Source organism: Pongo abelii, chromosome 4 (genome assembly GCF_028885655.2).
Source record: "Pongo abelii isolate AG06213 chromosome 4, NHGRI_mPonAbe1-v2.0_pri, whole genome shotgun sequence".
Lineage (NCBI taxonomy): Eukaryota > Metazoa > Chordata > Mammalia > Primates > Hominidae > Pongo > Pongo abelii.
This window is the reverse complement of record NC_071989.2, coordinates 64,914,171-64,936,964: the sequence shown is the minus strand read 5'-3', so window position 1 is coordinate 64,936,964 and position 22,794 is coordinate 64,914,171. Positions and strand designations below refer to the sequence as shown.

The 22,794-nt window shown below is 38.4% G+C and overlaps 1 protein-coding gene across 14 annotated transcripts in view; it reads right to left on the bottom strand.

The window, feature by feature from the left end:
* Window positions 1-10,050: 10,050 nt before the first annotated feature.
* The window catches only part of DDX4 (DEAD-box helicase 4), a 133,519-nt gene continuing 120,775 nt past the window's right edge, over window positions 10,051-22,794 (bottom strand). For 11 of the 14 annotated variants that reach the window (XM_054555564.2, XM_054555563.2, XM_054555565.2 and 8 more), the window contains 4 exons: window positions 13,071-13,170; window positions 11,665-11,935; window positions 11,413-11,523; window positions 10,051-10,372 (listed from right to left, as the gene is read on the bottom strand). In XM_054555564.2, coding sequence (XP_054411539.1) covers window positions 10,295-10,372; window positions 11,413-11,523; window positions 11,665-11,935; window positions 13,071-13,170 — 560 coding nt within the window. In that variant the 3' untranslated portion in view covers window positions 10,051-10,294. Of the gene's footprint in view, window positions 10,373-11,412; window positions 11,524-11,664; window positions 11,936-12,065; window positions 12,157-12,199; window positions 12,316-13,070; window positions 13,171-22,794 lie in introns of those variants that run through there. The other 3 variants (XM_054555570.1, XM_054555572.1, XM_054555573.1) reach the window with 2 other exon arrangements.

The following is a 22,794-nucleotide window of genomic DNA, read 5'->3' as shown; positions in this document are numbered from 1 at the left end:
GGATTGAGCACTTGAAACATGGCTAGTGCAATAAGAAATTGAATTTTAATTTTATTTAATGTTTCTTAATTTAAATTTAAATTTAAAAATTGAGACTTGATTCAGCTGTTGGAAAACTTTCAAGTATGTTTGGACAACTTGGGTGTGTGAATCTACTCTATAACTACACATTTCATACACTCTAAATACAGATCAAGTATTTCCAATGATAATTTAGCATCCAAATTGAGATGTAAGCATAGGCAAAATATGTACTGGGTTTCAAAGATTTAGTACATAAATGTAATATACCTCAATACTCATTACATTGACTACATGTTGAAATGACAGTATTTGGGATATATCGACTACATATATGGCTCACATTATATTTTTACAGGACAGTTCTAGAGTAACGATTTGTCCAAGAAAAGCTTAGACAACACAAGGCCACTTTATTACAAGACATAAGAATTGGAGAAGCTCTACTGCACCTCAACTCATGATCATTTTCTGTTCCCCTTTTACCTTCTTCTTCCTCTAACAATGACGTGTACTGAACTCTTAAGAGCTAGAAGGATTGCTGACCCAAGGTTTAAATGATTTACAGTAATTTCTCTCTCATTGATAGAGGATTTTAAGACAAAAGAACAGTACAATGACTTGGCAACTCAAATATAGGAGCATATTAGTAGCCCAATGGAAAAAAAGGTGTGAAAGAAACAGCTTTGCTTTTCCCCATGGACTGTCTTAGAAGTCATTTTCTAATAAGTCACTAAAACTACTTAATCACTTTTTTAAAGTTTTAAAATCCTAAGTTCTGGATTATTTATGAAAGATGAAATATGATTACTTTATTCCAAATTGCATTTATTTTATAAATATTAGATACTAGATTTTAAAAATCATCATGAATGGAGAAGAGCTTTCAGCCAAGCACTCTGCACCATCACAGAATGGATTTCAGTTATCACTATCTATATTTCCATGGTCACTCTCCTTCATGCTGCAGAAAGCAGAGAATGGGAAGGTGTCTTATTTAAGAACTCTTAGCAGTTTACACAGATTCCTTGATACGTGAAGATCAAGAAGTCTTGTCCTGACTCAATTTACTACAGAAATCCATTGACCATCCTGGAGAACAACCCATTTCATCAGTATTGGCAAAAACTGCTAGCTGATTCCCAGCTTTCTGAGCACACAGATAAGGCCACATTTCCCAGTCTCTCTTACAGTTACATGTGACTAAGTTTGTAACAGTGGAATCTGAGATGTATATGCTTATTTCTTTGCCTGACCCATACAAATGTTCCACAAGTCCACTTTGTCTCTCCTCCCCAACTCTTTCCCTTGCTCTGGCTTGATGAAGAGAAGCATGAAGGTCCTGGAAGCCGCCAGACTGCAGAGCCACAGGATGGAAGGAACCTGGATTCGTAAGTAACGACTGGGAAGGACACCTACCTACCAGGAATACCCTTTTTGGACAGTCAGGTGAGCAAAAAACATACTTCTATTTTGTTAAGCCACTGAAGTTTCGGGGTTGTAACAGCAGCAAATGTCACCCTAAAGATATAATGAGCAACCCAAAGGACTGTAATTTAGCCTAAGGATAAACTAGTTTCACAACTCTTGGTATCACCACTGAATAGCAAGACAGCACCTCATCCTTTGATCCCAATGATATAGGAGTTTAAAAAAATTATTTAGGCAGACAGTGAGGGTAAGGAAGTCCTTGATCGGTTTCCCTTTTAATAAAAAGCAGCCCTCAAATCATTTCTTTTCTAACAAAAAGCAGCCTGTAAAATTGAGCTGCAGACATAGAGAAGCAAGCTGGAAGCTTGCACGGGTGAAAGCTGGCAGCTGTGACAATAGGAAAAGGCTACCTAGGGGCTAGGCATGTTCAACATGGCGGCTCCATCTTCCCTTTTCTTTGTCAGCCATATGTACAGTAGGGAGCAGACAACATGGCACCAGCCAGGTAGAAAATCTGTTTGCATAATAAAAGATTAGATTGGGGTGGCCAGCTTCTTCGACTATAAACATCACACCTGGTTCAACCAATCTTTGGGCCCTATGTAAATCAGACACTGCCTCCTCAAGCCAGACTATAAAACCCTGTGCACTTCACCATGGTACCAGAAGACCCACTCTGGCATCTCTCTCTCTCTGCAGGAGAGAGAGCTATTCTCTTTTCTCTTTTGCCTATTAAACTTTCTGCTCCTAAATCCACTCCTTGTGTGGCCGCATCTTTGATTTCCTTGGCATGCAACAATGAATCTCAGGCATTACCCCAGACAAACACCACCGCTTCACCACCTTTTCTCCACCCCCTTTTATGTGACTGGACAGGCATGTAAACAGGTGAAGAAAGAAGGAAACTGCAAATGAGCATATGAAAAGGTGCCCAACATCACTAATCATCAGGGAAATATAAATTAAAACCACAGTAAATGGCTAGAATTAAAAATAACAGTAACACATAGTGATGGTGAGGATGTGGAGCAAACAGAACATTCTTATAATGCTGGTGGCTATAGTAAATGTTACAACCATTCTGTAAAACTCTTTGGCTGATTCTAATAAAAAGTTATACCCTATGTTCCAGCAATTCCACTTCTAAGTATATGCCCAGAAAAATGAGTCCTTGTGTTGACCAAAAGACTTGTAGTAAAATATTAGTAGGAGCTTTGTTCAAAATCTGGAAACAATCCAAATGCCTGTCAATACGAGACCACAAAAATAATTTGTAGTTATTCATATGACACAATAAAAAGAAACTATTACACAAAACAACATGGATGAATCTCACGGCTATTATGTTGAACAAAAGAAGCCATATACAAAAGAGAGATACTCTATGATTCCATTTATATGACATTCAAGAACAGGCAAACCCAATTTATGGTGATAAAAATCAGAATAGTGCTCTGGGACAGGGAGTTGACTGTAAAGGGGCAAGAGAAAACTGTCTAGGGTGATAGAAATGTTTCACATCTTGATTTAGGTGATGGTTACAAGGAGCACACATAGGTAAACATTTAAGCTGTAAACTTAAGATTTGTGCATTTTATTGTAGGTAAGTTTTATTTCAAATTTAAAAAATTAACTTCCCTAAGATCACACAATTAGTAATGGGATTCAAACTTTGGTTAATCTGAGTCATTTCACCAGAGTAGTGTTCATTTTCCTAGTGAATTATATACACAGATGAGAAAACTACAGGTTTGTTACTATTTAAATAAGCAATTAGCATTACTCTCAGTACATATTTTACAGTATTCACACTATGATAAACTGAACTTATTTTGGCACGTATACATTCTAAATTCTACTCCAAATGATAGTGTTTTCTTTGTGGCATCATAGCAACAGTAATTCTGTTTATAAAACTGAAGTAAATTATTGGAAACAAACTTTCCACCTATCCAGATGATTGCTAGCCCAATAAAACACCTCAGCTGAACAACAAACATGTTAAGATGAAATTGCCAGAACTTGTATTGCAACATTTAACTGGCATGAACACACTGGGAAGTATGCTTAGCTGATTGGCATCAGTGGATTATCATGAATAAATCTCCAGTAATGGAACAATCTAAGATTGATGAAACAATTGCTAGAGGAGGTATATAATAAGATGCCAAGATGGTCAATTAACAAGCATCACTCTTGCTGTATGATATCCCAAGGGCAAACTGTATCATAATAGAGAGTCAACCACTAGAGCTGGCAAAGTGGTCACTGACTTAAGAATCAACTCTCTAAATTCGACAAAGCAGTTAATGTAATACCAGAATAAGACCTGAGCATTAAAATCCAAGCGCACCAGCATTCAGCTATGATACCGAGCCTTCTTACACAGGGCTGCCTCTTAAAAATACTTTATGTAACTGTATGGACTGTGTGACTTCATCAGATGGAGATGTGGGGGAAAAATCTAGTTATTGTCTTCCTTTTACACAGAAGCAAATCAAAGCCTAAAGCAGGTCATTGATAAGCTAGGTACTACACAAGTCGGCAAATACAGCCAATGTTAAGGCTACTCCAACTAGTATCAGGCTTACTTTGTTACATAGAAGCAGCTTCTCCTGCTATCCATAATTTTTAAAACTATTTTAAAGTGCTTTGATTTCTGTTGAGAATTCTTCAATCTCCCACACGGTAAGCCTCATCCCAAAACTAAAACTAAAACCAAGTTAAAATATCCAAGATGGTAGGATAGTAAGTTCCTACGTTCAGAAGGAGAGATAAAAGATTTTTGATTCTGAAAAAGAATCCCACAGAAATATGAGACTCTAAATCCAGAAAACTCTGATGGAGACAAAAAAATCTTTTAAGAAATCTCCCAAAGTATCTTCCAGATGACCTATTTTGATGATTTGATAAACATGCCCAAAATTACAGCAAAACAATGAATCACTTAGGTAAAGATCAAAGAACTGGGACAAATCTCATTTGCTCACTTCAGTGTCCAGCGTCAGTGTCCCCACACGCCAACCCCTGGTCCCCTGTCCCCTCCTGGCATGGAATCCCTCATGGCACCATCTGTCTCTAGAGCAGGGGTCAATGTGCAGTTCTTGGCTTCCTTGGGTGGGTCTGTTAATGGATTTCAAGGAGGTTAAAGGTTAAAGCCCCTGCAATTTTATGTAAAACTCGGTTCTATAATTTATGTGATCCAAAGAGATCAGAACTGCTATTCTAAAGTGAGAGCCCGAGGAAAACCCGCGGGGCCAGCCTAGCTGCGCCGCGCCCCACAGTGCCACTCACCTGGGTGTGGCCAGCCCGGGCTCCCGGGGCAGGAACCTCGGTGACTCTCGGCTCAGTCCCCCGATCCTACCGGGCCAACCTCTCGCTCTGCCCCTGGGAAACCTCCCGCCGCTCGCTGGGAGAGCGTCAGGACCACCGGGTCAGGGCCGCCCGTGGAAGCCCGCCTCCGCGAGCTCGGGACGAGCGGGCGGAAGCAGCTTCGCCGCGGCTCCCCGCACGCAGCCACCCACCAGCCCGCCCCGCGAGGCGTTCTCCCGGCCGGGGCCCCGGGACATAGGCGACTCCTTTCTGGACTGTTTCACGCTGGAGGTACTAGGTTCGCGCTTCGGTGTGGACCGGGGAATCTAAATCCAACAGTGAGCATAAGCACATACTGGCAAGTCGAAGTTTTTAGAAAATGCTTTAGAAAACGAAATACCACCCTATTTCCAATACACTAAAAAAATCGATGAAGGCCACACCAAACAAAATGAAAAAATGACTGCTCCCAAGTTAGGGCACTAATGAGAGAGAACTATGCAAACCAGCACAAGTGTGAAGCTATGGGGAAGGTGCGAGGGGAAAACTGATCACTGCTGCCGTCCTATATAATAAAAATGTTATCAAGGCCAGGCACTGTGGCATGCACCTGTAATCCAGCACTTTGGGAGGCCAGGAGTTCAAGATCAGCCTGGCCAACACAGCAAGACCCTGTCTCTAGTAAATAAATAGGGGAAAATGTTGTAAGTGCAAACAATAAAATCAAAAAAGACATACCTACTCCACCCCCAAGATCCCAGGGACTGGTGGAATAGGTAGGTTATCCAACCTGTGTGAAATCAGGTACCCCCTGACGTTCCTTCCCCACTACATCACCGTTATTCCCAAACTCTCACATATGTAGGTGGTGTTTGCGACTCCACATTTTGAGCTTCCTTTTAGCTAAGGCCACAGTCTTTCACTCCTATTAAAATGCAAAGAATTCAAGGAAGAAAAGCCTTATCAGTCACATCTCAACCTCTGCCTTGAGAGCAGACCTTGAAATAATTAGAAAAAGGGCACTCAATTCTAAGGGCGGAGGAGAAAAGTACAAAAATGGAAGAGCTTGCAGAATCTGATGAAAGCTGATCTTGAGTTGCATTAAATATACCAAACGGACCCTTACAGTGGTTAAACTTACATGACTTTCTGACTTTATGATGGTGTAAAAGCGATATGCATTCAGCAGAAATCGTACTGTGAATTTTGCTCTTTTCCCAGGCTAGAAGTATGTGGTGGATGGAGACTGCGATGCTGGGCAGCAGCAGCCAGACGCAGCTTTTAGCCAGCCATGAGACCACGAGGGTAAACCACCCAAACTCTACAGCGTTCTGTGTGGATGCCCAAGTGCTTATTCTCGAGCCTCACCAGAAGAGAAATTGATTGCCCTGTCACCGTGGCATCCCTGTCATCCAGCAATTTTAGATGTTTCAAACATTCTTCGGCTCAGTGTGCTTTCAGCTGTGTACGTTAATGGTGAGTTTCAACAACCAGTTTTTCACTTTCAGTACAGTATTCAATAAATTAGATGAGATATTCAACACATTATGAAATCGGCTTTGTATAGATCAATTTGCCCAACTTTAGGCTAATGTAAGTGTTGTCAGCACGTTTAAGGCAGGTCAGGCTAAGCTATGATGTTCAGCAGGTTTAGGTGTATTTAATGGATTTTTGGCTTACTGATATCTTCAACTTACAGTGGGTTTATTAGGATGTAATTCCATTGTAAATTGAGGAGCATGTGTACCTACAACTTATAAAATGATCAAGGGTTAAGATATCTGACACCAAGCAGCAGAAAAACAAATGATCAACATAAGACATGATTTCTTAGGTTAAATTCCAGGAATTTAAAAAGTACTAGTAAAGCAGAAAATTCACTATTATTAAGCAACATTTAAACATATATAGAGTGAGCGAGCAAGCTCTGGAGAATTAAAAACAATTGCTAATAAAAGGGTTGAAAGTAAAAAATATATACTAGAATATAAAAGATGAAAAAAACAGGAAAGATACTCTATTAGAGAATTCAGTTCTAGAATCTAATACAAGCTCCAAAAATAGAGAACAGAGAAAACTTGGGAAAAAAAATTATCAAATACAAAAAACACTCCTAGGGACCAAGAAAAAAAAAAGACAATTTTCAAAGCACCCTGAGTATCACACAAAATTAAAAGTCCCATTCATCATAAAAGTGAAGACGACCAATATCTTTTGGGATCTTTTAAGAAAATTAACATCAAATCTGGGAAGGTAATATGAAAAAGGCATGATTTGTCTCCCGCAAAACAAAAAAACACTACAAACAGGGTAAACAAATTGCTCAAAAAGTGTATGATCCAAATTCAAAGCAAACTGGTATGTGGAATGGCTTTGAGCAGTTTTCATTTGACCCTGACACTTCCCATTCTCCCTGCAGACACAGAAGTCATAAAATTAGGAAGATAGTAAAGGTGAGGCAATCAAGACTGTGTGAATTGGCCCATCCAGTGAACAATATTTATATAAACACTTGCTTTTGATTTTCAATTTTAGAATCTGCGTATATAAGGGAGACTTTATGGTTATAGAAAATGCAAATGTTAACTTGGGAAATGTAAATGTGCAGTTTACAGATGTTATGACATACAAATAAATAGAGGAAAGGAAAAGGTGCCTTTAAAATCATCTCACAAAGTATACTTCTAAGGCGAGTCAGAGATGTGAGTTAAATCTTTATATATCAATGTCAACAGACGTCTGGTTGGTGAGATAAAAATACGGGTTGAGCATCCCTAATCCAAAAATTCAAAATCCCAAATGCTCCTAAACCTGAAACCTTGAGCACCAATGTGATGCCACAGATTGTCCACATGGGTGACTGAGATAGTGACACCTTAGTTTTCGGACGGCTCAAGGTACACCAACTTTGTTTCATGCACAAAATTACTTAAAATATCAAAACTTATCTTCAAGTTGTATATGAGGTATAATGAAACAAATGAATTTCATGTTTAGGCTTGGGTCCCATCTCCAAGATCTCTCATTATATATTATGCAAATATTCCAAAATCCAAAACAAAATCTGACATCTGAAACATTTCTGGTCCTGAGCATTTCAGATAAGGGATACTCAACCTGTATATGATGGCAGTGAACAGAAATTGTTAATAATACTTGATTGTTGGATGTGGAATGGCAATTTGGAAGGGGAGGGGCAGAAGAATATTGCTATTATAAATACTTCTATGGCATTTTCTTTTCCAATTTATGCATGTTACTTTGATAATTTTTAAACAGATGATTCAAACCTATACCTAGAAATGAGGAGAATAATGAAACATAGGGACATTTACAGTTCATCTGTAATGGTGGTAGATGTATGATACATTTCCTTTCCTTTTTTATATTTGATTGAGTAACGCTACTATGGTAATCTGACAAATCAAGCAAAAGCTTAAAAGGAATCAGTTCAGAGGGAGCAATCTGTTAAAAAAAAAAAAAGCAATGAAAAAAATGAGACAAGGCTGGCCTATACTCTTCCTAAACGAAACTAGAAAATTAAGACATACAGATACTACAAATAACAATCCAAACACCTTCATTCATTTAGCCTTTCCCAGAAGTGAGATAACAGAATAAAGGTGAAATATGTCCCATATTTTTATTAATTGAACTTCCCTTTTTGAGTTTTTTTTTTCTCGTTGTCAACATTTTTTCTTTTTATTATTATACTTCAAGTTCTAGGGTACATGTGCACAACATGCAGGTTTGCTACATATGTATACATGTGCCAGGCTGATGCCCTTTTTGAGTTTCTATATTCTTTGTATTCTTCTATTAGTATATCCACATATAAAGAACACTGATAACCACTGTGGTCAGAGTAATATTTTTCCTTGTCTACTTTTCACTGTTTTTTATGTAGGCAACTAATCCTTCCTTGAGTGATCAAATCTGTTGTTTCCTTTTTGATTTCTGTTCCTTAGCTTAAAGTCAACCCTTCAAAGGGTTAATATTTAACTATTAGCTTTAATATTTTATAATTCACATGAAGTTAATTTTGAATATGGCATGAGGTAGGCATCTACCCAGTTATCCTGACACTATCTGTTGACATGCCTTCCTTTTTCATATGTGATGCCTCATTTATTAACTAAATTCCTATAACAAGATATACATCAGGGACATGTCACTTCGGATTGTTTAGGTGAACAGTAACACTTAATACCAATCATTTTTGTCTCCCCAGTATTTACACCTCACTGGGTCTTAAATATTTGGGTTCGTTCATTTAACAATTAATTAATAACTTTGGGCTGGGCGTGGTGGCTCACGTGTGTAATCCCAGCACTTTGAGAGGTGGAGGCGGGCCAATCACGAGGTCAGGAGTTCGAGACAAGGCTGGCCAACATAGTGAAACCCGTCTCTACTAAAAATTAGCTGCGCATTGTGGCGCGTGTCTGTAACCCCAGCTACTCGGGAGAGGTGGAGGCAGGAGAATTGCTTGAACCCGGGAGGCAGAGGTTGCAGTGAGCCAAGATCACGCCATTACACTCCAGCCTTAGCAACAGGGGCAAGACTCCGTCTCAAAAAAAAAAAAAAAAAGAACTTCGTATATTCTAGGCACAGTAAGTTCAAGATATATAATAGAAAATGAAGAAAGACAGGGTTCTTTCATCAATCTTAAAATATGAATCAAAAACTTATGGAAAGAGTAAGCAGCATTGTTTTTTGTTGATAAATGGGTTTGAGTCCTAAGATTGATTTTCATTGCCACATCTGTGCAGTAATGTATATTATACATTAATATTTAATTTATGTAAAACTTCGTTCACTGCACTGGTTACACAAGACACAAAAAAACAGTTTCAAAAAATATAGGAGTTTGGGCTAGGATATGCAACAAAGAAAAATTTAAAGTGCTGATGGAAAACTTAAGGGAGAAGTGTTCCATCCTTTATTTCAAGGAAAGATTGTATATTATAAAAACAAACATTGTTATGCCACTGAGTACAGAGCTCCCATCACAAACATTTAACCATTTTCATCATACATCTGATGATCTAAAAATCAAAATCACTTTGAAAGGCTTAAGTATTCTACTTTTTCTTAAAGATTATCACATTATAGTGACACACTACTGTTTTAAAGACTCAAGTAAAAATGAGACCCAGTAATTTTTAACCAAAAGTGTATCATATCCTATTTGCTTTTTTTATAAGATCAATAAACACTATAGTAAGACTTGGCATTTAAACATTAAACATGTCTAAGCCCCCTGAAGAATATACCAGAAATAAGAAAGACATTTAGAATGCTTTAATATTTCCAGTTAACACCGTTTGTATCAGTAACTGCAATGTTGTAAGTTTTAGCATCTCACATAACTAGTCAGTCAGGATTTTTTTTTTTTTTAAGTGTAGGAGTGAGAATACAAGGACAGGAGGAGCTATGAGAATGTCAAGTTTTATACTTCTGTTAAAAACTCAAAAATCAAAACTATTTTCTTCTCTGCATCAAAACCACAGCCTTGAAGGATGTTTTGGCTTTAATCCCATGACTCATCATCTACTGGATTGGGAGCTTGTGAAGAAGAAAACCCAGCTGTGTTCAAAGTGCTCTTGCCCTGGTAATTATTTAAAAAAACAAAAAACAAAAAACAAACATTTAATTTTATGACAGCTTTAAAGTTACATCACTCAGACTGAGAGCAAGGACTCAAAGTATCTACCATGTCTTCCCCAAATAATCAAAGAACTTTATTCTCACTAAATCTGATTCACCTGAAAAAAGGCTCCTGTCAAATGAAGAAATCTAAATTGCACAAAATGTTTCAAGAAAAATATTTTTTAAGTCAATAGTTTTGACAAGTGGGGAAAACTTAATGCACTACACTCAATGAATCAGCATAACTATTTAATGAACATGCTCATTGTTTCTGTATAAAGGCGGTGTTCAGCCTATAAAAACCTGACATACCAGAAAAGACTTGTAGCCTCATGGCTGGGCGCAGTGGCTCATGCCTGTAATTTCAGCACTTTGGGAGGTTGAAGCAGGTGGATCACTTGAGGCCAGGAGTTTGAGACCAGCCTGGCCAACATGGTGAAACCTTGTCTCTATTAAAAAAACAAAAAAAAAAAAACAAAAAAAAAAACAAACAGCTGAGAATGGTGGCACATGCCTGTAATCCCAGATACACTGGAGGCTGAGGCACAAGAATTGCTTGAATCTGGGAGGCGGAGGTTGCAGTGAGCCAAGATCATGCCACTGCACTCCAGCCTGGACAACAGAGCCAGACACTATCTCAAAAAAAAAAAAAAGAGAAAATAAAAGACTTGTAACCCCAGCAGGTCCTGTATTTTATATTAATTAATGTTGTCAGAATTCAAAAATTAAATAATTCCATCAGAAGTTTAAAAGATTCCAAATTAAAATTTAAAATCTGGGAAAGGAGACTGTTTAGGTATAAATCTCAAAGTTAATTCCTGACCTTTAAAACCAAAAATATGTATATACATAAAATGTTAATGAATAATAAAGTAGCTACCTTCCAGGCATGAAAACAATGGCTTGATTGTTAAATATTATAGTTACTTCACAATATTAAGCACAACATTTACAAAGAGTAACTAGAAGACAAGTTCTCAAGTTCTCCTTTCTACTAACCTTTCTAGTATCAACTGATGCAAACACGTTTCCTCTTGTACTACCACTGAAGCCAGGAATGTATGTACTAAAGGCAATTTCTTCCAACCATGCAGGAACATCCTGTTGAGCCTTTAAAAAAAATTGACTTCATATGCAACATAAAGTCTTAACGATTGGAAAAGTTTACTTGTTATATACATATGTATAAAATGTCTACTTTCAACAACAAAGTAAGAAAACTATCCATTCCATTATAAAAGTTTAACTTACATCTGTCAATACTTTTACTAGAGGCTGTGCTAAATGGTTATCTGATTCAAGATCAAAAAAGGAAATCGCTCTGCCAGTATTCCCACAACGACCAGTACGCCCAATTCGATGAACATATTCATCAATGGTAGAAGGAAGATCAAAATTGATAACATGTTGCACATTTTCAATATCCAGCCCTCTGGCAGCTACTGAAGTAGCAACAAGAACTGGGCACTTTCCATAGCGAAAATCTCCAAGAGCTTGCTCCCGCTCTCTCTGTTCCCGATCACTTGAAAGAAAAGAAAGCATGTTATTAGAACCACTCTTAAAATCATTAAAGTAAATCATTAAAGTTCAACATACAAATTTTTTAATAATAGTAAGAATAGCAGCATTTGGCTGGGCACAGTGGCTCACACCTGTAACCTCAGCACTTTGGGAGGCTGAAGCAGGTGGATCACAAGGTGAGGAGATCGAGACCAGTCTGGCCAACATGGTGAAACACCATCTCTATTAAAGATACAAAAGATTAGCTGGACGTGGTGGCGTGCACCTGTAATCCCAGCTACTAGGGAGGCTGAGGTAGGAGAATCACTTGAACCTGGGAAGCAGAGGTGAGCCGAGATCGTGCCATTACACTCCAGCCTGGATGACTGGGCAAGACTCCGTCTCAAAAAAAAAAAAAAAAAAAAAAAAGAATAGCAGCATTTAACATTCATGTTCACTTCTTACATATCAGGTACTATACTAATTCCTTACAAGCTACCATTTTATTTAATCCTCACTATAATACTTTGAGTTGCAAAAATTATCCCCATTTGCAAATGAGGTAAAGTAACAGCTAATATGTAGAGACAGACTACAAACTCAAGTCTGACAAAAATCAAATCCTATTATAATCTCTATGCCTTACAGTCTTGACATAAAATATACAACTACTTGATTAGAATGCTTGCTTAAAAATATATTTTTAAAGTATAATTTCACAACACTATATACTACGTGATATTTTAGGATCTACTAATAAAGTGCCAATAAAACTGTATTAATATGACATTTTAAAGCACTCCAATTTTAAAAAGGTCTAAGATTAGATTTAGCAAAGGAAAACTTGATAAGGGGCCAGAGATCCTTAAGTGAGATCTCTTGAAAAGTTTCCACTCCTTATTTTGAGGCTAAGGCAGACCTTTATCTTACCCACCACAACCACTTAGTTCTAAAAACTAAGAATGAAGATGAAAAATAATAGTTTAGTACTCCTGGGTATTACCCTTTTCCTCATATAAAGGAGAATAACAGTTTAGATCTGAGAGAATTCTGAATCTCAATCCTAGGATTATATCATATTAGTTATATAAACTGATATTTCTTAAATACCAAATAGAAGTCATTCCCCTAATAGGAAATTATATTCATCTACTCACCCATGAATACTTGTAGTTGATATTTTTTCTTGACAAAGAAAAGTTGCAATAAAATCTGCTTTTTTCTTAGTTTCAACAAAGACCATAGTTCTTTCATCCCCTACAAGACAATGAAATTATTATTATTCAAACTTCAAAATCAGGAAATGAAAAATAAAGCAGGGGTAGGAGGCAGTGCTTGAATACGAAACTTTGTCCACCACTGTATTTGTTACCAGCACCACAGCCAAGCCTGGTACATAAGAGGGACTCTAATTCCAGAATGGATATCAAAGACACAGGACTGTTTTCCTAGTTTAGGGATTTAAAAAATTAGCTTGTCCTTCCCCCTCCCAGGCCAAGACAAGAAGTAGAACCTTAGGGAAAGGTAAATCATATCTGCCTGCCAACTCTCAGTACTATAAAATTGTCTCAGTCCTTTCCTCCCCTCCATTTCCCTCGCTCTATAAATGTTTTTTGCTGTCTACCTCTCAAGATAATCCAATCTTTCATTCTCCCATGATTGCCCAAGGTGTTTACAGTAGTGGCATCTGACCTGGGGCTGCTTAACTCTATATAATCAGTGTTCCAAACATTATCTCTAATTCAAATCCCTTCATTCCCAAAATATTTTACATATTAAAAAATTAAATGACAACCTTATCCCAGGGTCTTAACTTGTTAAGGAATATTTACTCCTGAAAATATTTAACCCGTAGAAATTCAAGCATGGGCCGGAGATTTTCCCACACAGGGAATTTCCCTATAAAATGTTGGAGAAGAAAGATAATTTATAGCTTTAAAGCATATAAAAATGTATTACTGTTCATAATCTCTGTCCCCATTTCTCTGTCAGCTCACTTCATTCATTTATTCAGCAAATATTTACTGCCTACTAGATGCCTATCACGTTTCTGTTGGAAATACAGAAATAAAAGCCCCTGCTTTCACTATGGGGAGGCAAATAAATATTATGCATTTAGTCCTAAAAAGGAAAAAATCAGCAAGATAAAGGGTCCAGAGATTATTACTTTAGATACTTTAAGATAGGCTTATTAGACAGGCCTACTTTAGATACCCCAATTAGATGGTATCTTAGTAAAGATATAAAGATAGCGAATTGTGCAGGTAGCTAGGAAAAGAGCTTAAGGAAGAGTGAAAGACAAGTCTAAGCCTCTGAGAAATGCGTGTTCTTTTTTTTTTTTTTGAGACGGAGTCTCACTCTGTCGCCCAGGCTGGAGTGCAGTGGCACAATCTCAGCTCACTGCAACCTCCGCCTCCCGGGTTCACGCCATTCTCCTGCCTCAGCCTCCCGAGTGGCTGGGACTACAGGCGCCTGCCACCACGCCCAGCTATTTTTTTTTTTGTATTTTTAGTAGAGACGGGGTTTCACCGTGTTGGCCAGGATGGTCTTGATCTCCTAACCTCGTGATCCGCCCGCCTCGGCCTCCCAAAGTGCTGGGATTACAGGCGTGAGCCACCGCGCCCGGCCCCTACAGAAGTATTAACACATTAAATTACAAAGTCTCTTAAAGGAATTCTATTCAAATTTGTTTATAAAGATGAATAAAAGAGAAATGTTATCGAGGTAAATATTCCTAAAATCTCAGAAAGTAAAGAAATTGAACTTGTACTTTTGAAAAATATACTTTAAACTATATTAAACTTTTGAAAAAACTTACTACAAGAATCAGAAACATTTTAAGAATCCAAGTTCACATAATTAAGTGAAATCTTTGGTAAATGAGACTAATACCTTTAGTTAAAAAAAAAAAAAACACCTTTTCCCTATTATCAGTGTAAAGTTTAACACACTTATTCTACTTGGGTTTGTTCTTCCTAATGTATAGAGGTTTACTAGCCAAATAAGCTAGTATTATTCCTCTATGATGTTTAATAGTATGAAAATGGAAATCTGTGTTCAACTAAATTTAGTCATTTATTCAATAGTATTTATGTTTTGAAAAATATCATCTTGAAGATAATTTCCAAAATCTTCAGGTAGCTGAAAACAGTAGACAATGCTTGTGTATGACATCTCCCAGTTTCCCATCTCCCTGCTCCCAATTTCCTTTATGAAATAGAAGTTACTATGATTAAAAGATATAATTAACATAAGTGGTTGCAACTACACTAGGGAATAACAGTGACAGAAATAAAAACTGTAATTGCTTTTGTTTCAAGGAAAAAAAGTAGTTTAGTGGCTTTCAAACATTTTGGTCTGTGTTACCTTTAAACTCATAAAACACTGACAATCCTGGAGTTTTTCTTGTGTGTTTTGATATTTACCATATTAAAAATTAACACCAAGATAATCTTTAATTATATGAACAATATTTGCATATTAAAATAAATAATTCTTAGTATAATTATGAAAATTATTTTTACCTTGCAGACCCCATTAGGGGATCTTAGAGAACCTGGGGGAGACATATTTTGTCCTAAAATGCCAGTTTGTTCCAGAACACTGAAAAAGCATAATGAAAGATAAAACTAGGAAACTGAATTTTATCTGCTTTAAAACACTTGGGTCAAAATAAGCTATAAAAGGTGTTAACATTCTAGCAAAGGTCACTCAGTTTGGATGGAATTACTTTCTTAATTACTGTTTAATGCTTTCACTTATAATACGAGTTTTTTTTCCTCAGAGCCATTACACTGGATAAAAAGTTATTCTTTATCTTCCTTGTAATCAGCCTAGACAGCAGAGATTCTGTTGACTTTATTAGGTTTAAAAAAAAAAAAAAAAAAGACTAAAGAAGGGAAAAAAAGAAGAAAAAAAGACTAGAGAAAAGGTTACCTATTTATGAAAGAGCTGTGGTTATTTACAACCATGTTACTTTCTATGTTTACTTCTAAATGTTTTGTCACTTCAATTAAATTGATAACCAAATAGTTTCTCTGATACGCCACGAATCTTACACTAATCAAATATTCAACTCTCCTCTGACAACTCCTTTTGTCTTTTTAAGATCAAATTATAAATTTAGAAGAAAAAATTCACCTAGAAAACTTTTGAGATTTCTCAGAGAGAGCCCCAGGAAAAGCACAAAGGTTTTTCACTTTATAAAGGAAGGGATTCTAGAAATTATTTTTAAAAATGTATTACTATTTAAGAGTTGTATGGTAAAAGTTGTCAAAGCAGAAAAGACTACACTTTTCCAAGATTAAAGAGAATAGGTAAAACGTTAATACAGGTTGAACATTCCTAATTTGAAAATCCAAAATCCCAAACTCTTTGAGTACTGACATGATGCTCAAAGGAAACGCTCACTGGAGCATTTCAGAGTTTTAGATTAGGGATGATCAAGTGACAAACATACTGCAAATATTCCAAAAGTTAATTTAAAAAAATCTGAAACATGGCCAGGCATGGTGGCTCATACCTGTAATTCCAGCACTTTGGGAGGCCAAGGCGGGCGGATCACCTGAGGTCAGGAGTTCTAGACCAGCCTGGCCAACATGGTAAAACCTCATCTCTACTAAAAATACAAAAATTAGCCAGGCATGGTGGCGGGCACCTGAAATCCCAGCTACTGGGGAGGCTGAGGCAGGAGAATCGCTTGAACCCAGGAGGTGGAGGCTGCAGTGAGCCGAGATCATGCAGTCACCTCTAGCCTAGGTGACAGAGCGAAACTCGGTGTCCAAAAAAAGAAAAAAAAAAATCTGAAGCACTTCTGGTCTCAAGCATTTTGGATAAGGGATACTCGGCCTCTATTTTTTGTGTGTGTGTGTGTATGCTTTATGGGAGTCCCTCATGATTTGTAAATTCTCTCACCATCCAAAGTATATTTTTACCCTCAGGAGAAACACTGCTCAAAATTCTATAAAGTAATTCTATAGAGTTTCCCTATATTTATCAAAGTCCTGAAGGTATGCTGCCTGATGCAACAGTACACTGTTGCCAGTCATAATTTCACTTTTTAAAACGTCTATAACCTTACTTCTCCATAACTTGAATCTAGCATCTTCTTCAGTGGTTCTTCACTAGGGATGTACATCAGACTTACACATGGCATTCTGTAAAAATATAAATGTCTGGACCCTATTCTACATCTACAGGTGAACTCAGTTCCCATTTTGTCTTTCATTGTGCTTTTTCAATGTTCTGGAACAAACTGACACTTTATGACAAAGAAAGTCTTTCCCAGAGTCTCCAAGATCCTCTAAAGAGGTCGGCGAGGTAAAAACAATTTTCATAATTATACTACTAAATCTATTTACTTTATATTCTTGATATGAAAAACTGTATCTGCCCATTTTCATAAATCAGGTTTCTTCTTTGAAAATAAGCTTAATCAGGGGTGGAGCCAAGATGGCCAAATAGGAACAACTCCAGTCTACTGCTCCCAGCATGAGCGACGCAGGAGACAGGTGATTTCTGCATTTCCAACTGAGGTACCGGGTTCATCTCACTGGGGAGTGTCGGAAAGTGGGTGCAGGACTGAGGATGCAGCGCACCGAGCGTGAGCTGAAGCAGGGCCAGGCATCGCCTCACCTGAGAAGCGCAAGGGGTCAGGGAATTCCCTTTCCTAGTCAAAGAAAGGGGTGACAGATGGCACCTGGAAAACTGGGTCACTCCCACCCTAATACTGCACTTTTCCAACGGTCTTAGCAAAGGGTACACCAGGAGATTATATCCCACGCCTGGCTCAGAGGGTCCAACACCCACGGAGCCTCGCTCATTGCCAGCACAGCAGTCTCAGATCAAACTGCAAGGCAGCAGTGATGCTGGGGGAGGGGCGCCTGCTATTGCCGAAGCTTGAGTAGGTAAACAAAGCAGCCCAGCAGCTTGAACTGGGTGGAGCCCACCACAGCTCAAGGAGGCCTGCCTGCCTCTGTAGACTTCACCTCTGGGGGCAGGGCACAGCCAAACAAAAGGCAGCAGAATCTTCTGCAGACTTAAATGCCCCTGTCTGACAGCCTTGAAAAGAGTAGTGGTTCTCCCAGCACACAGCTGGACATCTGAGAACGGACAGACTGCCTCCTCAAGTGGGTCCCTGACCCCCGAGCAGCCTAACTGGGAGGCACCCCCAGTAGGGGCAGACTGACACCTCACACGGCGGGGTACTCCTCTGAGACAAAACTTCCAGAGGAACGATCAGGCGGCAATATCTGCTGTTCACCAATATCCGCTGTTCTGCAGCCTCCACTGCTGACACCCAGGCAAACAAGGTCTGGAGTGGACCTCCAGCAAACTCCAACAGACCTGCAGCTGAGGGTCCTGACTGTTAGAAGGAAAACTAACAAACAGAAAGGACATCCACACCAAAACTCCATCTGTACGTCACCATCATCAAAGACCAAAGGTAGATAAAACCACAAAGATGGGGAAAAAACAGAGCAGAAATACTAGAAACTCTAAAAATCAGAGTGCCTCTCCTCGTCCAGAGGAATGCAGCTCCTCACCAGCAATGGAACAAAGCTGGATGGAGAATGACTTTGACGAGTTGAGAGAAGAAGGCTTCAGATGATCAAACTACTCCGAGCTAAAGGAGGAAGTTCAAAGCCATGGCAAAGAAGTTAAAAACCTTGAAAAAAAATTAGACGAATGGCTAACTAGAATAATGAATGCAGAGAAGTCCTTAAAGGACCTGGTGGAGCTGAAAACCAAGGCACGAGAACTACGTGATGAATGCACAAGCCTCAGTAGCCGATTCAATCAACTGGAAGAAAGGGTATCAGTGATGGAACATGAAATGAATGAAATGAAGTGAGAAGAGAAGTTTAGAGAAAAAAGAATAAAAAGAAATGAACAAAGCCTCCAAGAAATATGGCACTATGTGAAAAGACCAAATCTACATCTGATTGGTGTACCTGAAAGTGACAGGGAGAATGGAACCAAGTTGGAAAACACTCTGCAGGATATTATCCAGGAGAACTTCCCCAATCTAGCAAGGCAGGACAACATTCAGATTCAGGAAATAGAGAACGTCACAAAGATACTCCTCAAGAAGAGCAACTCCAAGATACATAATTGTCAGATTCACCAAAGTTGAAATGAAGGAAAAAATGTTAAGGGCAGCCAGAGAGAAAGGTCAGGTTACCCACAAAGGGAAGCCCATCAGACTAACAGTTGATCTCTCGGCAGAAACTCTACAAGCCAAAAGAGAGTGGGTGCCAATATTCAACATTCTTAAAGAAAAGAATTTGCAACCCAGAATTTCATATCCAGCCAAACTAAGCTTCATAAGTGAAGGAGAAATAAAATCCTTTACAGATAAGCAAATGCTGAGAGATTCTGTCACTACCAGGCCTGCCCTAAAAGAGCTCCTGAAGGAAGCACTAAACGTGGAAAGGAACAACTGGTACCAGCCACTGCAAAAACATGCCAAACTATAAAGACCGTCGAGGCTAGGAAGAAACTGCATCAACTAACGAGCAAAATAACCAGCTAACATCATAATGACAGGATCAAATTCACACATAACAATATTAACCTTAAATGTAAATGGGCTAAATGCTCCAATTAAAAGATACAGACTGGCAAACTGGATAAAGAGTCAAGACCCATCAGTGTGCTGTATTCAGGAGACCCATCTCACGTGCAGAGACACACACAGACTCAAAATAATGGGATGGAGGAAGATCTACCAAGAAAATGGAAAACAAAAAAAGGCAGGGGTTGCAATCCTAGTCTCTGATAAAACAGACTTTAAACCAACAAAGATCAAAAGAGACAAAGAAGGCCATTACATAATGGTAAAAGGATCAATACAACAAGAAGAGCTAACTATCCTAAATATATATGCACCCAATACAGGAGCACCCAGATTCATAAAGCAAGTCCTTAGAGACCTACAAAGAGACTTAGACTCTCACACAATAATAATGGGAGACTTTAACACCCCACTGTCAGCATTAGACAGATCAATGAGACAGAAAGTTAACAAGGATATCCAGGAATTGAACTCAGCTCTGCACCAAGCGGACCTAATAGACAACTATAGAACTCTCCACCCCAAATCAACAGAATATACAGTCTTCTCAGCACCACACCGCACTTATTCCAAAATTGACCACATAGTTGGAAGTAAAGCACTCCTCAGCAAATGTAAAAGAACAGAAATTATAACAAACTGTCTCTCAGACCACAGTGCAATCAAACTAGAACTCAGGATTAAGAAACTCACTCAAAACCGCTCAACTACATGGAAACTGAACAATCTGTTCCTGAATGACTACTGGGTACATAACGAAATGAAGGCAGAAATAAAGATGTTCTTTGACACCAACGAGAACAAAGACACACCATACCAGAATTTCTGGGACACATTCAAAGCAGTGTGTAGAGGGAAATTTATAGCACTACATGCCCACAAGAGAAAGCAGGAAAGATCTAAAATTGACACCCTAACATCACAATTAAAAGAACTAGAGAAGCAAGAGCAAACACATTCAAAAGCTAGCAGAAGGTAAGAAATAACTAAGATCAGAGCAGAACTGAAGGAAATAAGAGACACAAAAAACCCTTCAAAAAAATCAATGAATCCAGGAAGTGGTTTTTTGAAAAGATCAACAAAATTGATAGACCACTAGCAAGACTAATAAAGAAGAGAGAAGAATCAAACAGACGCAATAAAATATGATAAAGGGGATATCACCACCGATCCCACAGAAATACAAACTACCATCAGAGAATACTATAAACACCTCTACGCAAATAAACTAGAAAATCTAGAAGAAATGGATAAATTCCTGGACACATACACCCTCCCAAGACTAAACCAGGAAGAAGTTGAATCTCTTAATAGACCAATAACAGGAGCTGAAATTGAGGCAATAATTAATAGCTTGCCAACCAAAAAAAGTCCAGGACCAGATGGATTCACAGCCGAATTCCACCGGAGGTACAAGGAGGAACTGGTACCATTCCTTCTGACACTATTCCAATCAACAGAAAAAGAGGGAATCCTCCCTAACTCATTTTATGAGGCCAGCATCATCCTGATACCAAAGCCTGGCAGAGACACAACAAAAAAAGAGAATTTTAGACCAATATCCCTGATGAACATCGTTGCAAAAATCCTCAATAAAATACTGGCAAACCGAATCCAGCAGCACATCAAGAAGCTTATCCACCATGATCAAGTGGGCTTCATCCCTGGGATGCAAGGCTGATTCAACATACATAAATCAATAAACGTAATCTAGCATATAAACAGAACCAACGACAATGATTTTCTCATATAAACAGAACCAACGATATATGATTATCTCAACAGATGCAGAAAAGGCCTTTGACAAAATTCAACAACACTTCATGCTAAAAACTCTCAATAAATTAGGTATTGATGGGACGTATCTCAAAATAATAAGATCTATCTATGACAAACCCACAGCCAATATCATACTGAATGGGCAAAAACTGGAAGCATTCCCTTTGAAAACTGGCACAAGACAGGGATGCCCTCTCTCACAACTCCTATTCAACATAGTGTTGGAAGTTCTGGCCAGGGCAATCCAGCAGGAGAAGGAAATAAAGGGTATTCAATTAGGAAAAGAGGAAGTCAAATTGTCTCTGTTTGCAGATGACATGATTGCATATCTAGAAAACCCCATCGTCTCAGCCCAAAATCTCCTTAAGCTGATAGGCAACTTCAGCAAAGTCTCAGGATACAAAATCAATGTGCAAAAATCACAACCATTCTTATACACCAATAACAGACAAACAGACAGCCAAATCGTGAGTGAACTCCCATTCACAATTGCTTCAAAGAGAATAAAATACCTAGGAATCCAACTTACAAGGGACGTGAAGGACCTCTTCAAGGAGAACTACAAACCACTGCTCAATGAAATAAAAGAGGATACAAACAAATGGAAGAACATTCCATGCTCATGGGTAGAAGAATCAATATCATGAAAATGGCCATACTGCCCAAGGTAATTTATAGATTCAGTGCCATCCCCATCAAGCTACCAATGACTTTCTTCACAGAACTGGAAAAAACTACTTTAAAGTTCACATGGAACCAAAAAAGAGCCCGCGTCGCCAAGTCAATCCTAAGCCAAAAGAACAAAGCTGGAGGCATCACACTACCTGACTTTAAACTATACTACAAGGCTACAGTAACCAAAATAGCATGGTGCTGGTACCAAAACAGAGATATAGACCAACGGAACAGAACAGAGCCCTCCGAAATAATGCCGCATATCTACAACCATCTGATCTTTGACAAACCTGACAAAAACAAGCAATGGGGAAAGGATTCCCTATTTAATAAATGGTGCTGGGAAAACTGGCTAGCCATATGTAGAAAGCTGAAACTGGATCCCTTCCTTCCACCTTATACAAAAATCAATTCAAGATGGATTAAAGACTTAAATGTCAGACCTAAAACCATAAAAACCCTAGAAGAAAACCTAGGCAATACCATTCGGGACATAGGCATGGGCAAGGACTTCATATCTAAAATACCAAAAGCAATGGCAACAAAAGCCAAAATTGACAAATGAGATCTAATTAAACTAAAGAGCTTCTGCACGGCAAAAGAAACTACCATCAGAGTGAACAGGCAACCTACAGAATGGGAGAAAATTTTTGCAATCTACTCATCTGACAAAGGGCTAATATCCAGAATCTACAATGAACTCCAACAAATTTACAAGAAAAAAAAGCAAACAACCCCATCAACAAGTGGGCAAAGGATGTGAACAGACACTTCTCAAAAGAAGATATTTATGCAGCCAACAGACACATGAAAAAATGCTCATCATCACTGGCCATCAGAGAAATGTAAAT